At 39.6% G+C, this 17,601-nt stretch overlaps 1 protein-coding gene across 6 annotated transcripts in view; it reads right to left on the minus strand.

The window, feature by feature from the left end:
- msi1b (musashi RNA binding protein 1b) overlaps positions 1 to 14,648 on the minus strand; it is a 28,356-nt gene extending 13,708 nt beyond the window's left edge. Inside the window, exons 1-8 of one of the 6 annotated variants that reach the window (XM_047381523.1) lie at positions 14,201 to 14,648; positions 13,892 to 13,932; positions 12,727 to 12,808; positions 12,494 to 12,578; positions 7,347 to 7,381; positions 6,557 to 6,590; positions 5,084 to 5,125; positions 170 to 262 (exon numbers count right to left, since the gene is read on the minus strand). In XM_047381523.1, the coding sequence (XP_047237479.1) occupies positions 170 to 262; positions 5,084 to 5,125; positions 6,557 to 6,590; positions 7,347 to 7,381; positions 12,494 to 12,578; positions 12,727 to 12,808; positions 13,892 to 13,932; positions 14,201 to 14,259 (471 nt within the window). In that variant the 5' untranslated portion in view covers positions 14,260 to 14,648. Of the gene's footprint in view, positions 1 to 169; positions 263 to 5,083; positions 5,126 to 6,556; positions 6,591 to 7,346; positions 7,382 to 12,493; positions 12,579 to 12,726; positions 12,809 to 13,891; positions 13,933 to 14,022; positions 14,146 to 14,200 lie in introns of those variants that run through there. The other 5 variants (XM_047381521.1, XM_047381520.1, XM_047381522.1 and 2 more) reach the window with 5 other exon arrangements.
- Between the last annotated feature and the right edge of the window lie 2,953 nt (positions 14,649 to 17,601).

Genomic DNA, 17,601 nt, shown 5'->3' on the forward strand with positions numbered 1-17,601 from the left:
TGAAGTTTTTCTCCGAGAAATCTGCCAAACTGTTGCAATGTTGTGCTTCAATTTTCTAAGTTGTTGATTTGTTTCTGTGCTGATGCCACAGATAAACAATTACAAAATGGTTTTTTTCTGATATTTGAAGCAACCATAACATTCAAGGTCTCAAACTAATGTCACTCACTTTGCCAAACTGATCAAAGTATTGCTTCACATCTTCAATAGTTGTGTTCACTGACAGGCCGCCCACAAAGATCTTCTTGGTTCGAGTCACCAACTAAAAAGAAAAACAAAGACAAACAACCATAGGCTAAGATTGTTAAAAGCACAAAGATTTCTACCTTAATTTATAACCGAGGTTCATACACATTTTCCATTTCCAAATTCCATACCCTTCCAGACATTTGCCATTTTTTCTATCATTATGGAAATTTGAGTAGAAAACCATCCCCTTGACAATGCTTTCACAGTTGTCAGATTTTATTATTTATATGTTTCACAAATCAGCAGCTACTTCAACCTTTTTAGGCATCTAGACTAACTAAGATCAGTTCTTTTTCAGAACCAATACCGCTACTTAGGCTTGTCAAATTAGGACTAAAAGCAAGTTCTTCAAATCACAGTTTTCAATCTTTAAAAATGAAGAACATGTTGTTTTAAAGCTTTTTTGCTGGCATCTAACCTAGGCAGAGTCTAAAAAATTAAAAGTCCAGTTATCTAGAACCACAGAAAGCAGTGAAATAGACTTTATGATTCTAGACTGAGCATGTACCTTTAGGTTCTCAGTTAGTAACTCAAAATCCAAAATATTGATGGTTTATATGTTAATTTGTGATGTTGCAAATCTAAGAAAACTGAACTAATTACATTTATAATTGATATAAAATGCCTAGTGTTTTTAGACATTTTGATTTTTATATTTTAGAAAAAGACTAAAATCTGAAAATTCAAACCTTTTCCCATTCTGTGACTTCTATTTTTATACCTATTCAGACCTGAAAAATTATAAGAGCAAAATTCAAACTCTTCCAGACAGTGTAGGGACCCTGCATAACATATTTGTTTTACTGCAGTCTACATCAGAAAAAAGTTGCAGCCTCAAATAGGACAACATAGTGTTACTTCCATCTCCATTGGGGTTAAAAACAGACTACAACAGAAGATTGGTTTGTTTTATCAGATTAAAAGTGTAGTAAAGTTAAGTAAAGTTCCTTTTTTATATATAAAAGACTGATTAAACAACAACCTAACATTTCAGAAGACGTGTTAGAGAAAAATATTTTGGTAAGATAAGATCTTTGTTTGGAATTACTCAATTAAAAATTATTTTAAAAGGGCAGAAACCAAAGATGTGACAAAAGTTGGAGCAATAACTTTAGAAGTGTCATCTATCTTCAATGCATTGGTATTTATGTAATAAGGATATGTGTTTGTACTTGGAAAGGACAGCATGTCACACATGAACACTTACCTGCAATCATTTTATATGTATATATTTCATTGATACACTTATTGAGACACTGATACACAGTTCAGACCATTTACATTATCATCCACACTTATTAGCAGTATTTTCTTACTGAAGAAAATCCAACCTTCAATTTAAGTACAGTTATTCAGTGAGGGAAATAAATACATGTTAAAATATATGCCTTTTTGTTTCTTTTACAAAATTCCCAGTACGACATATACTGGACCCCTAAAAAGTCTTAAAACTATGTTACTGAAGATGTTTTGTGATCTATACTTTAATTTTTTAAGTTGATCAGAATGTCTAGAAACTTTTCATAAACAATTGATTGCTTCCTCTTATTCTTGGGTATAAATATGACATGACACAGAGGCCAATTTCTGTGAGCCACCACTAAAAATGGGTAAGACAAGTTAATGTCACTTAACTAAGGCAGACATGTGTTGATCTTCATAAACCAGAAAATGACTACAAAAAATCTACTTATTTAAACTTGCCCTTATTTGTAGTCAGGGCAATAATTTATAAGGTTTAAAACTGCTTGAATTGTGACTGACAAGACTGTACAAGGATCTAAGTTTAACTTGTCACCACTCATGGAGAAAAGAATGATATGTCGATAAATAAAACATCCATAATGAACTAACATAGGTGTGTAAGAACAGCATTCATTTTGCAGTGTGAGATCAGGCTATTGGAAAAACATAACAGTTGATTTTAAGCCTTTTCAAACATGTTTATACCTGCAGTTGGCACCCATGAATGTGGAGAGCACTGGATCAGTTGGGGCAGATCTGATCCGATACCGATACTGATGTCATTCTTGGATCGGACATTGGGCTGAGGCTGAGGCCACTGATCACTAAGCTATGCTCTTACTGTATCCTGTTGTAGGTCATATTTTGACTTATTTTAATCTGGAATTTTAAGATTTAAAGCCCAAAAATTGTTGCTCATTTAATTAATAAAATCTGGGCCATACAAAGTTTGAACATGTTGGTGGAGCATGTTAGTTGTTAGCTATGGGGAGAGCTAGCTGACACTTTCATCTGAAATATTTTAGTGCTGGATATGAGAAAAGACAAGATGACTGTTTCGTAAGAGTTTTGTGTAAGCAAAATAAATTTAGTATACAGGTCCTTCTCAAAATATTAGCATATTGTGATAAAGTTCATTATTTTCCATAATGTCATGATGAAAATTTAACATTCATATATTTTAGATTCATTGCACAATAACTGAAATATTTCAGGTCTTTTATTGTCTTAATACGCATGATTTTGGCATACAGCTCATGAAAACCCAAAATTCCTATCTCACAAAATTAGCATATCATTAAAAGGGTCTCTAAACGAGCTATGAACCTAATCATCTGAATCAACGAGTTAACTCTAAACACCTGCAAAAGATTCCTGAGGCCTTTAAAACTCCCAGCCTGGTTCATCACTCAAAACCCCAATCATGGGTAAGACTGCCGACCTGACCGCTGTCCAGAAGGCCACTATTGACACCCTCAAGCAAGAGGGTAAGACACAGAAAGAAATTTCTGAACGAATAGGCTGTTCCCAGAGTGCTGTATCAAGGCACCTCAGTGGGAAGTCTGTGGGAAGGAAAAAGTGTGGCAGAAAACGCTGCACAACGAGAAGAGGTGACCGGACCCTGAGGAAGATTGTGGAGAAGGGCCGATTCCAGACCTTGGGGGACTTGCGGAAGCAGTGGACTGAGTCTGGAGTAGAAACATCCAGAGCCACCGTGCACAGGCGTGTGCAGGAAATGGGCTACAGGTGCCGCATTCCCCAGGTCAAGCCAGTTTTGAACCAGAAACAGCGGCAGAAGCGCCTGACCTGGGCTACAGAGAAGCAGCACTGGACTGTTGCTCAGTGGTCCAAAGTACTTTTTTCGGATGAAAGCAAATTCTGCATGTCATTCGGAAATCAAGGTGCCAGAGTCTGGAGGAAGACTGGGGAGAAGGAAATGCCAAAATGCCAGAAGTCCAGTGTCAAGTACCCACAGTCAGTGATGGTCTGGAGTGCCGTGTCAGCTGCTGGTGTTGGTCCACTGTGTTTTATCAAGGGCAGGGTCAATGCAACTAGCTATCAGGAGATTTTGGAGCACTTCATGCTTCCATCTGCTGAAAAGCTTTATGGAGATGAAGATTTCATTTTTCAGCACGACCTGGCACCTGCTCACAGTGCCAAAACCACTGGTAAATGGTTTACTGACCATGGTATCACTGTGCTCAATTGGCCTGCCAACTCTCCTGACCTGAACCCCATAGAGAATCTGTGGGATATTGTGAAGAGAACGTTGAGAGACTCAAGACCCAACACTCTGGATGAGCTAAAGGCCGCTATCGAAGCATCCTGGGCCTCCATAAGACCTCAGCAGTGCCACAGGCTGATTGCCTCCATGCCACGCCTCATTGAAGCAGTCATTTCTGCAAAAGGATTCCCGACCAAGTATTGAGTGCCTAACTGTACATGATTATTTGAAGGTTGACGTTTTTTGTATTAAAAACACTTTTCTTTTATTGGTCGGATGAAATATGCTAATTTTGTGAGATAGGAATTTTGGGTTTTCATGAACTGTATGCCAAAATCATCCGTATTAAGACAATAAAAGACCTGAAATATTTCAGTTAGTGTGCAATGAATGTAAAATATATGAATGTTAAATTTTAATCATGACATTATGGAAAATAATGAACTTTATCACAATATGCTAATATTTTGAGAAGGACCTGTAATTGTTACAGTAATATTAACTGAGTAGAGAACTACCCAATAGTTGTAGCTCTGAAGGGGCCCATCAAGGAGCTTCAGCAACAACAGGAAGGCTAACTGGAAAACAGGAAGTTACTTTATTTTATTGTTTTTTAACTTTCAACTTCTATCTATCATTCAGCATATAGGATTTAGAAATGTTAGCAGCCTGTTGAAACACTGATGCAAAGAAGAAATATTTATATTCTAGAGAATACACTTCATATGTTTCTCACTTTGTTGCAGTAAAATAGCTAACTCCTGTTTTATTGATCTGTTGGGTGTTACTTCTATTATCCTAACACACAAATACTGTAATCTTGTCTCTGCTCGTAAATTATTAATCTCCATTCATAACAGAAAGGCTTCTTAAATAAGATTGTTCCTAAATAATTTTGTTGCAGGATGTAGTGGCCTTCAAGACCATTTTCTACCATTTTATAATAAAACCACAGAGTTGACAGCAAAAATATGTTTAAACAGAAATACGTTCTTTAACTGTTGCTGTAAAACTGTTGTAAACCCAAAAACATGCCAGGTGTGACCAAAAAGATCATACCTGACATAATTTCTACTCCTCACCTCACAGCGTTTCTTCATTAAACTATTTATATTCTACGTGAGTTACAATAAAAAAAAAATATGCCATGGACAGAACACTGTGTACTGAACATAGAAAACAGTTGTGGAAGAGCATAACAGAGAAGTTGAGAAGATTTCTACTAAGATAAATTGTCCGTGATGGCAGCAGTGCTCATGTTGGTCAGATTATGTAATGTTAGTCCTGGTAAGACACCCTGGAAACCCTTAACTCATGCTAAACAGCTGGAAACAATTCACAACAGTAGCAGTCATTTCAACTCACTTTGGGCTGAGCTCGCCGAGGGAACGCCACCTTTGGATCAATCTAGAAGAGAGGATATAGAAAAACAGGGAACTGCTTAGCGAAGGCCCACGATACAGTTTCCTCTAATATCAAGCCTCGTGTTTCCTTCTTCAAATTGTTTTAAATAAAATTGTAATCCATGACATCCATTTGCTTTGGCTCCTGACTTGTCTTTGGTCAAAAGCACCTGTTTTCTTTGGACCCATTGTGCTCTCTATGAAAAGATGACACCACGGGTGTATCTTTTCATTGACAAAGATCAGATCACATGTACGAAAAGCTCTAAAACCCAAACCCATTAAGTTAAAACACAATTTTTATAGGCCAATGTCAGAAAACCAAGCTGTGCATTTAAAATAATTAGAATGAATGTTGCTTCTGGAAATATTGTTATTAAACACCCAAACGACATACTGCCTGGTTAAATCTGCGTTCATAACTTGGGAAGAAAGCAAAAGATTGGCTTAAAAATCTTTCTGTTGACATACTAAAAAGAGTAACTCCTGCAGTCAAAGTAAGAATGTCTAAGACACAAAAACCAACCACAACCCTGGATTGTTAAGCTAAAACATGAGTAAGTGGTTAATGCTCCTTTGAGAAACACAGCAACATCTTTAATCATTGGAAATCTGTGACTGGTACAACCTTCATCTGACTATGAAGTGATTATAAATCTATAATAATTTGTGATTTTTAGTTCATCTTAAAACTTTCCTCCCTCCAGGAACATCAGAAAATTAACCCTAAGTAAACTGAAAACCTTACTGGAATTAAGCAGAGTACAGTTACAGTACTTTTGAGTACAGCTCAAAATTATTTTTGATTTTAAATTATTTTTATTCAGCCAAGAAGTTTGCGTCCTATATGCGATGAGCCATCTTGCAACATAAAATAAAACACAATAAAAGGAGCATCAATTTTGAAAAGAAGAAGAATTCGGACTTTGTGATGTTCTCTTATTATTGGTGATTCTCAGAGTTGCTGTTACAACTGAGGACAACTATCTCTGTCCAATCCAATATTAAGACTTAAAAATATATTTTTAACTGCAACCCTAAATTCCTTAGGAATTATTAAGCTATCAGTTCAGACCTAACTGTTTAGATTATTAAGATTAAAACGCAAAAATGGCAACTTTATAAAGTCAACTAAAGTTTTGCTTGATAATTTACAAGAATGCGTTCTATCATACTTTCTTTTCGGAAAAGCCAGAAGAGATGATGAACCATGTCTGAAAGCCTGTCTAAGATTAATTATTTGTTTTAACTTTATTAAGCCTGCCTGTCTATATATTTGCACTACTTTCCACCCCTTCCACGGTTATTTTATATACACATAATGTAAGAGAATACTTGGACACATGTAAGCGCCCACGTGGATCGCCTGGGGACGTCGGCTTCTCTCATCCCCACTGTGTCACATCTCACACGAGCACCACATTCACAAACGCACCTCACTTCCTGGGCGAGGAGGGCCCAGAGCATGTCTGAGGGAGGGTGAGAGAAACCAGGGGCGAGGAGAAGAAGACGGGAGCTGTCAATCACGCCACACTGACAGTAGAGCGACACAGTTTTGACTTTGTTCATTTTTGTTTGCTGGCCTCTCTGACGCAGGCGATGACAACAACAAGGTCGGTTGATTATTCTGCTCACTTTCAGGTGATCCGGCTCCTCCTCTGTCATGCAGTTCCTACTCATTACTCCCAGGAAAGTGGACAATTAGGCTTTATGTCACCTATCTAAACATGTCAATCCTAAAGTCACAAAAAACAGTGTTCCATAATTTGGAGAGGCCCACAGATTGGAAAGAGAACCACACCATGCCATGAAGATGCAATCACAGACAGTCTGTAAAACTGGAATTTGAGACCTCTATATTAGTCTATGCTGCTCTAATAGAGCTAGAGAACAACTATACTACGCCACACTGTACTGCTGTTACACTAAAAGATGGTGAGACAGTACAGTGCTATGATTAGTCCTTAACCATGAGAGGGTAGAGTTGAACTACAGTAGACAGCTAGAGCCTCTATGGTAAACCACATGCGTTTACCAGAGTGAGGGCAACAGTGATGTTTCTATTGAGAGCTGATGTCATCGCACATTTTCCCAAAAACAATTTCACTTCTCTTACTTCTGTTCTAGAGAGCAGAGTGAAAACCACTAGATGCTAATTACTTTAGGATCAGATGCAGAGTCTACTGTTTAGTCTCTATTGGTGGCTAGACTAGTCTGATAGTCACCTCCGGTCACCAACCCTTCCTGATGGCCAACACTCCTGTGCACACACACACACACACACAAACAAAAGTCAAACACGTGGCAGCACAAAACACATTCGAGGCCTGGGGATAATGGTGGACATAAACAGATACATTGAATTCTTGAATGATATTGGTTTGTTGGGTGGGAAAAAGAGCTGCTAGTCTGCATATTTGGCTTCTATTGTGCAGCTTTTAACCCTCAGGATCGTCTGCATTTGTACTTAACTAGAATGTTTGCATATAAACAAAAAACATGACATCAAATTGGTATAAACTTGGGATGTGCTGCATTACAAAAATGCTTAAGAAAAAGAACACAACTTTTTTTATCTAGAGTGCCTTACAAAAGTATTCAAACATATTGAACTTTCCACAATTTTTTATGTTACAACAATAAACTTTAGGGATTTGTATTGGGATTCATAGGTCCACACAAAGTAGCGTTGAATCTTGCAGTGGAAGGAAAATGATATTTGGCTTTACAAAGAAAAAACCAAAAAAGCATTGCATGCATTTATATTCAGCTCCTTTACTTTAATATACTTTAACAATTCAGTGCTACTAATTTCCTTCAGGAGTTAACTCTGTGTGTAATTTAATCTCAGTAACAATATACAGTACAGCATTTCTCTAAAGGGCGTAGGGGTTTATTAGAGCACATTAGAGAACAAACAGCATCATGAAGACCAAGGAACACGGCAGACAGGTCTGGGAGAAAGTTTAAAGCAGGGTTATGTTGTAACACAGCTTTGAACATCTTACAGGGAAAATCTGTTGTTGGACCAACAGTTAGGTTTGCACTCCATAACTCTGGTCTTATGTGGCAAAAAGGCCGTGTGCAATTTGCCACGAGTCATGTCGGGGACACGGCAGACATGTTGAAGAACGTGGTCTGAGACCAAAACTGAACTTGAACTTTGGCCCACATGCAAAATGTTGTTTCCCATGACCTTGAACACAGCATCCCTAAATTGAAAATGTGATGGCAGCGTCAAGCTGTGGAGCTTTGTTCTTAAGCCCGTACAGGAATGGGAAGCTAGCTGGAGCTGCAGTAAATGCATGGCCACACTGGAAGAAAACCTGTTAAAGCCTGCCAAAGCTTTGAGACTGGAGAAGAGGTTCACCTTCTACAACCAACCTAAACGTACACTAAGAACTACAATGGAATAGTTTGGATCAAAGCATATGTATGTATTGTAATGGCCCAGTCAAAGTATGGACCTATATTAAATTGAGAATCTGTGGTAAGATTTAAAAATGTGTGTTTACAGAGACTTTTAATCCAATCTGACTGAGTTTGGGCTATTTTACAAAGGAGAAACCCCAAAAATGTCTCTTTTTTAGAGACGCAAAGCTGTTAGAGACATTCAAACAAAATATTTGTAGTACGCTTATGATTTGTTAAACTGAAAAATAAAAGCATAATTTTCCTTAATTTTTGAAATAGTGATTTTTTTCTGAAGTAAACAGAATGTTTATTAAAAATAAAATGTTTACAGAATAACATCATTAAAACCTTATTGAATATAGAACTGTGTGGCAAGGTAACAGAGAAGAAGCTGAATCTACATCCAAGAGAGGTTTATGAAATCAGGGCAATCCCCTTTGACGGGCCACATCCCAGCTATCAGCAACAGTTGGCCGACCGTGTTGCCTGCCACAGCCTGGGCTAGGAACGCACTCAGCGGGACCTGTCGATTGGGCAGTAGCACTCAACATCTCTGAGGAACAACTCAAGCTTGTTGACTCCAATCCTATTAGTGAGGAGAGCCATAGTAATCACAGATGGGGTCATCCCACACACATCCACCCCCACTAGCAGCAATTTTTCCATGCAGCTCAGTATGGAAGGGGGGGGGTTACAGCAAATGGCTGAGGTGTCTTTGAGTTAAACCCTTAACTGAGCAGGAAACTTTGTCCTACAAAGGTTCAGCCTGTAACGGTCGTCTTTAACTCTGCAAACAGCAGGAAGCTGAAAGGACACCCAAAGGGACAACAAGCTGCGCATTAGTTGCATAAATCACAGCGAACTCTGCCATACCACACCGGTCAGAACTGGTCCGCATCTGTCCTCCAACACAATAAGCACCAATAAATTCCTGTGCAGCACTGTACTTGCTCTTTAGCCTCGCGGCTGTGCAAAGCTCTTTTAATTCCAGCGCCAGAGTGGTTCACTCGGTCACAGCATGGCACATTCTTTCTGTTGCCACTGGAGAACTTTTCTCTCTCTCCTCTCTAACCGGATAACCTGCCTGCCTGAGATAGAATGAGGGAGGGGGTGCACAGGATGAGCGGTCTAAAAGGCCTACCCTACTCACCATCCAATGCCTGTGATTGATCACTGCTCTCCTCACAGAACTAACTAGCTGAGGCCACCGCAGACCTCCCAGGAAACTTCAAACTCATTCATACCCGGTGAGCTTATTCACACTTCAGTGTATTTTGTTGGAATTTTATGCAGTCGACCAACACAAAGTAGTATATATTTGTGAAGTAAAAGGAAAACGATACAAGTTTTTGTATATTTTTATTTACAAAATAAAAACTTGAAAAGTGTATGCTGACCCCTTTACTCTAATACCTCCAAACAAAATCTAGTGCAACCAGTGTGCTATAAGCCACGCAGGGCACACAGTAAACATGGAAGAAATTGCTCTGGTCAGATGAAACCAAAAATTAACCTTTTAGTCTACATTGAAAACTAACACTGCACTTTACCTATATCTCATCATCCTCAATAGGAAACATGGTGCTGGCAGCATCATGCTTTGGAGGATGCTTTTCTTCAGCATGGACACGGAAGCTGGTCAAAATTAATTTGAAGATTGATAGATCTCCTGGTTTTTATTTGTTTGGGCTAAGCTTGATCTATCATAAAAAGAAGAAAAATGTCAATCTACGCTGGGAAAAGCTGATAAAGACATAGTGCAAAAGACTTGCAGCTTTTATTGCAGCAAAGATAATTAACTGAATAGAAACGCATGAATAACCTTCCTTTTTTTTTAATTAACAAATTGTAAAAAAAGTTAAAAAACATGCATTCTCTTTGTTCCACTACACAATTTTGCACTACTTGTGGGCCACAATTTTTTTTCTTTTTATCATAAAAAAGGTTAAGACAAAACTAACTGAATTATGAATTTTTGGTATTTTTACCTGATCAACAATAAACTAAACATGCAATAATGAACAAGTAATCCAATTTTTATAGGCAATCATCCTTAATCCAAAACATAACAAGGGTCTTGCATACAATTGTCCTAATTATTTGGGTAGCTTTTTTCTATTTTGTTTTTATAGAAATGTATTTTGTGTATTTTCAGCAACAAGCCCCAGATATAGATAACTCTTTCTTTAAAAAAAAAAATGGGTGCCAAATTTAGTAAAGAAATGGGCCCAAATCTGCTTTTCAGTAAAAGTCGCTGGAGGTTTGTGGTCTCTAACTGTAAAATTAAAATAAGCAAAAACAAGCAAAAAACATGCTTTATAAAAGATTTATACTTTGTGTTGAACCTAACATTTTTCATTAAAAAAGCAATTGAAATGACGGTGAAGTGCAGATTTTTACTTGTCAGTGAAAACTTTCCCTAAAAATCTAGAACCTCCATCCATCTACATTGACCACCGGGGCCACATTAATGCTTCGGAGCCACACTTTGAACAACTATAACCTAACACTTAAAATCCCAATGATATACACTGAAGTTTGTGGTTGTAATACGACATAATTTGGAAACGTTCAAGGAGAATAAAGTATGTTTGCAAGACACTATCGGTGGCAGAAGTCCTGGCACAGAGATAACATGCAGAAGTTTTTATAGTTCTTTGATTAAACTCAATATGCCGCTCATCTGGGCAGGCAGAAGGAGGAGAAACTTTCTCAGTTTCTAGTTTCCAAGAAATGATTGTAAATCATGCGTATTGGTATCTTTTGTCTTATGTGACAGAGCTGTTCTTCAACTGGCAATGGGAGAGAGAGGAGGGGGCATCACTATGGTAATGGGCCCCATGGTGAGTTAGTGGCGTCCATCCATGACGGCGCTACTTGTCAGAGCTTTCGTGCCTGCAAGAGACTCTAAAGTAATACTTAACAGCCAGAATCAGTTAGAGCTCTCAATCAGCTTCCACTCTCCTCAGTTTTAAACTTGATAAACAGAATTGCTCATCTTTTATTTGTTTCCACACCAAGCAGTTGATGGCACTTTCTTCTATGGTCCCTTCTTTTGTAACATCCACTTATCTCCCAAAGACTCATGAAGGTGAGCAGCCTGAAGTACAAAAGGGAAAGCAGAAAATAGCCTCCCCTTATTTCAATACAGTGACCAACCCCGCAACCAATCACCACTCCCTACTCAGGAGGGAGGCGGGGGCAGTGGTCCCTATGGTGACCAACAGGCCACATTGTTCCCAGACCAGCCCACATTCATTACTGACAAAAAGACACACACACTCGCACTCACACACACACACAATCAGTCTGCAACATAGACCATTAATACATTTTAAGTTGCAGTTCATGCAGGTAAAAGGGCCTGAATGTGCCGCACTGAATTTTTTCATCACTAAACTTGCGGTTTAATCCGGCTGAGATCAACAGGAAGCTCGCAGGAGTTTGATTGTCGCTGCTCTCACACCTTGATGGTTTCAGGTTGCATTCACTCGTTCCATTGAGAAACTTTTTGTTAGGTCAATTCCACCCCGTGGGGATAGGAAAAAAGGGTTGGTTCAGTGTTCTGAGAGGCCAAATCAAAGACTGGCAGAGAATGCAGCCCTGTCCTGGTTTCCTTGTTTCTATGGAAATTGACACTGGGTGACACTTTCTTGCCTTGTTTGGCAGAAGAGAGACGAGAGAGCACTTTCTCCCATGTGTCAGCTAATGACTTTATCATGTAAAGTGCTCCCATCTGAGGTGCGGCAGCAGACGCAAGCATGGCTCCATGGCCCCGGACTGTGTATTAATGGCACAGGAGGTGAAAAAAAACATCAGCACAGTGGAACCCCTCAGTAAACACACTAAAATTGTAGCAAAGTTGCACCTTTCTGGTAGATTACTGGAAAAATCCTCTAATCAAACACTGAGCCATGGGATTAGCCAGTGATGGGAAGTAAACACACAGAGAACTCACTGTTTTGGAGTCCAGCTCGTGTCTGCTTTGGGCCAAAACTTTGTCCACACCGGCCTGATCGACAAAGGTGACAAATCCGAAACCCCTGCAGACATCAGTGGGAGAAAGGCATTACTCATGCTGGGAACTGATCTTGATGTGTAATGCTACATTATGAGCAGAGAGGAATAAACTGAGGTCAGATAAACTTTCAGCTCTTTCGGCGGGAGAAGCCAGCCTCACAGCTCCCTCACCTCGAGCGCTTAGTAACCGGATCTCGCATCACCATACACTCTTTCACCTCGCCGTACTTGCAGAAGTACTCCTTCAGACCCTCTGAGACACAAACAGAAAGACGATGGGAAGAAGCAGACATGCTGTGAATGAGGTCAACAAGTAGGAGGTTTTGATAGAAAAATTCTATTTTCCTCTGACTCTCCCCATGAAAATTCAGAAAGAACTAAAATTATAAATCTCTTGAGGCCTGATATGCAATCTGATCTGTTTAACCTCAAAATTAAAGATGCAACAATCAGGCTGATACCAATTTCTGATTTTCTTGAGGTCTGAACTGCAGATTTTCATTTGTTTCTTAAAGATATAACACATAAAAGGGAAAAAATACATGCCAGGTTCTGTAAAAAAGGTAGCAGTTTTGAATCCAACAGAAAATAAAAGACTTTATAAGATTATCTTAATTTGCACCAATCAGGTTTTCCTGGGCCAATATACGATACTGATTTCTGATTTAGTTTTTCATCCATTATCAATCGATTCCAACTTTTTTTTCCCAGGGGCTAAAACATATCACAGAGAAGGAATGTGCAGCAGGTTCTTTGATATAGACAAAGGACAATGCAGGCAATTCAAGGTTATATCCATTCATGAACGCATCCATCCTAAACTTTTATCTGATTTTTAATTCAACTCAAATATGTGCATTAAAGTACATGTTTTACAGGCCAAAAATAGTGGAAGTTCTTAATTATGATGCATTAAATGAATAGGAAAAACGTTTGCCTTTAAGTGCAATATAGTAAATAGTGGAAGATCTTAGTTTTTTTTATGCATTTAATGAATAGGAATCAAAATAGGATTTTAAAAAATTTGATATGATTGCCAATCAGGGCTGTTCATTGGAAAATTGGCGGATACTGATCTCCAGCCGAGTAACTGACGCATCTCTGCTTTAGCTAAAACTTTTCAATGAGCTTTCTGCAGTCTTTGCTATTTCTGAATATAGCGATTCATTGAAAAAGACATTTGAAATTTTAACTTTCCAAAGAACAAAGTAAACGCAACTGTAAACAAATCCAGTTAAAAAAATACGTTGAAGTGAAGATTTAATCCCATCCGTGCAGCAACCTAAAAAAAATTACAGTGACATTTTAGCAGACTTGGAGGTGGAAAAAGATTTACCTTGTGTAGTTTGCCAGCTGAGTCCACCTATGAACATTTTGCTGTGGAAAAAGTGAGAAAATATGCAGATTAACAGAGTCAACAAAGGAGCATTCAGAGAGCTCAGAGCTCAGTTACTTCACATCACTGACAAAGTTGCTGCTGGGGTTTTCAGAGTGATCATGGAGCTGCAGATCGATTTTCAGAGAATCATCTCAATATACAAGAAGGCTCTCTGTGTGGAGGTGAGTCTGCCTGCGCACCTCAGAGCTCACAGAAAGCCGGGTTTGTTTTCAGAAAGTTTGAAAAACAAAGTTTTTTCTCCATTACCAGGGGTCGTGAGGGGAGTCCGTGGCGGACAGGCTGCTCGGGCTCCCTTCCGTGTCCATTCCGAGTCCTGTCGGTGTGTGTGAGCCGGGGTGCGGGTGTGTGTGTCCTGGCCGAGCCGTGCGGGAGGACAGGCGGAGGGAGAGTGAGAGGAACTGGGCGGGTTTGGCCCGGGGTGACAGAGAGGGGAGCGGGCCAGATGCAGACTGGGACAGACTCCACCTCCTTCACACAGTCCCTGCTGCTGTCCCTCTCATCCCACCACCGCTACCGTCGAGGCACGTCGCTCCGGCGTCAAGTTAGATGGAATCACTCATGTCACTTCCGGCGAAGCATTTCAAAGTAAAAGGTAGTGGGACTGTCATGCAATTTTTCAGCCACTCCTCTACGAGATCCTGATACTATGATAATCCTGGGGGAAATACCGCAATTTCACACTTTTAAACAAAACTTCAAAAGAAAAATGTTAAACATCACTTAACTGCTTTTATATAAAAACAGAAACGCAGCTGCTAAAATAATAACTCATTGATTATGATATCTATGACAATATTATTTGTGTCAGAAATGTATTTATTTATATTTTATTATATGAAGCAAAGGGCTGCACGGTGTTGCAGTCATTAGCACCAGAGATCCTGGGTTCAAATTCTGGCCCCGGGTTTTTTCTGCATGTAGTTTGCATGTTCTCTGCATGGGTTCACTCCACCTTCTCCAGCTTACACCCACAGTCTAAAAACATGACTGTTAGGTGAACTAGTTACCTTATATGGGAGTGTGTGTGTATATGGATGTTTGTCTTGTGTTTCTCTGTCCAGGGTGTACCTTGCCTCTCACTCAATGACCACTGGAGATAGGCGCCAGCCAACCTATATTGAGCAGAATAGTATACAGCCTCTGTATATTATTCTGACTATGTATAGCCTCTCTGCTCATTATAGAGTGGAGTGGGGTGGTGCTCTTTTAGTTTGCACATCACAACTATCATTGTTTTTTGCAAGGTGAAATATATCCATTGACACTTTTCTTTCTTTTAAATGAGGTATAACGTTTATTAGCTTTCTTTCAGCCAGCTGGCCAGCAGTGCACAGCAGCAGTTGGGGAAGGGACAACCCTGCATTGCTTTATGCTGCATACAGCAGGAGAAAACACCAGTCACTGTGGCACAGGAACGAATGATGAAAACATCTTAGCGACTTTACAGCTTCTTAAAACCTCGGAAAATCTTGATACCAATCACCAGCACCAACCACCCACCCACCCATCCAGATGGATGGATGGATGGATGGATGTTATCTTTTTCAGGAATATGGAACCTGGTTCCAAGCTTTCAAGTCAAGGAAGTTGGGCCATTATTTTGAAGAAAAAGCTTCCCAACCTTCTGTCACATTCTTGCTAAAGCTGACTATCTTGACGGGATATTCACTGCAGTTAAGAAAATTAGTTGGCAAGCCTGATTTGGAGATAAAGGAACTTATCTGTTATAGAGTCCTAACCTGTTGAAAGTGGTCTTTAATGTTCTTCAAACATTAAGGGAAACACCTCACAGTTTAGAAGGAAAATCTCAACCTTCTGGCCCATCAGTCCTCATGACTGATGTATTTGGTACCTTCCTATCTACATGAATGACTTGAACTATATCTTATTGTCCATTACATAATTATTTCACAATATCCTTGATTTTCATTTGTGTAGTAACTGAGGTTTAAACTCTACATGTCATCTAGCTACATCGCTTTAAGTCTGTGAATGGTACATATGTTTCCATTTTTGTGCATCTGCCTCCACATTGCCACATTTATGCTGTGTGGGGCAACAGAAGGTTTGTGTGCTGCGTGCTCATTCATTGCTGGGGATTTAAGCATTAATTAGTAAAGCCTGCTTCAGCTAATCTTCTCAACACTGACTCAACATGTGACCTGGTAACTAATGTTAAGGCCGATCAATAGCCCGTCCAACTCAAACAAAGACAATGACAGCTTTGAATTACGGTGGGCATAAAACTCAATGCTGCCTTACGTGAAGCTCAGAGTTTGAAGAAAGTTTGGAGATAACTTTTTACTTTTTTTTGCCATGTGTTACCACTGCCGTTCATTACAGAAAGAAACAATAGAGGGACAGATTGTATCCCCACAATGCCCCCATAACTTACAGAGCTACCACAAGCTCAGAGTGAGTAACACAGAGTGTCCAGACAGATTTAAATTTGTGATTGTGCTCTCTAATGTACTGCGTCCTGCAGCCAGCGTCCTGCCTGCAAGCAGGCCTACTCACTGCAGATGAAGCACTGGAAGTGGGACAGGGGGCTATTTGGACAGGAATTAAGGGGTGTGTTAAATTTCTGCATGCATGATCAATGGGGCTGAATGGTGGGGTTGGGGATGGGGGAGTTAGTGAGGAAAAAAGGCAGGCCAGGCAGCAATGAAGTGAGAGAGGGTTAGCAATAATGCACACAGAGGAACTGAGCAATGGTTTGTTAATGAGCGATGGACAGTGTGGATTGTGTCTCATTACCAATCAGCACAGCTTTGAGTTCTCTTGGAGAAGGAAAATGCAAGCTCTAATGTGTGCTGCATGTGTTCCTTTTCGATACAACCTGGCTGTGTGGCGCAGCATTACTCACAGTGGTATCTAAGCTGTTGAAAGTCCACACACACACTGCCCTCTGTCCGTTTACGTGAGGAGTTTCCTCTCAATGGTACAATGAGTCTTAATTACAGGTCAGTGGCATGTCTCAGGGAGATAGAGGGAGCTCTGTTACCCTTCCAAATACTGTATAATGCCATCATCCCAAGGGTGGGCTGGGGTAACACGAGCTGGACACAAAAAGGTGCTGATAGGCTGAACATGAGAATGGTATAATGTGATCGGTGTGGAGAAAGTGAGCATTTTACACTGAAAAGAGAGAGGGAAGATAAGAGACCGCATTACCTCTCAAAGGAAATTTTTTTGCTCATTTAGTTTGCTTTACAGTTCCCCTACAACTAATTCCTGCCAACTTTCTTTGACAACAAACAAGAGGTGGACCAAAGACAAAGACAAACTAGAACCTGGCTAAACCAAATCTGCAAAGAAAATCTGTGCTAACAGTTAAAACAAAGAGTTTTCTACCACCTGTTGATGCAGCAGCAAGTTTAAACCTCCTCAGTGTACATGAGTAAGTATGTGAATAAACCTTACACATCTTGAAAAGGAGCAAGTACTCTGAGATGCCATAATGTATGTAATTTGGAAAGCAGTTACCTTTTTTTTTACCTATTTATTTAAAATACATCCAAGATGCAGAGCTTGAGCCTCTAGGGTCAGGTGTTACAGTGCTTCCCTTATCTGAAGAGTGTGTCATGCAGTTTTTCTTCCCCTTTTATTCTGACACCCCTAATTAAATTCATGCAATCTTGTCTTAG

Source organism: Girardinichthys multiradiatus, chromosome 12, assembly GCF_021462225.1.
Source record: "Girardinichthys multiradiatus isolate DD_20200921_A chromosome 12, DD_fGirMul_XY1, whole genome shotgun sequence".
Classification (NCBI taxonomy): Eukaryota; Metazoa; Chordata; class Actinopteri; order Cyprinodontiformes; family Goodeidae; genus Girardinichthys; species Girardinichthys multiradiatus.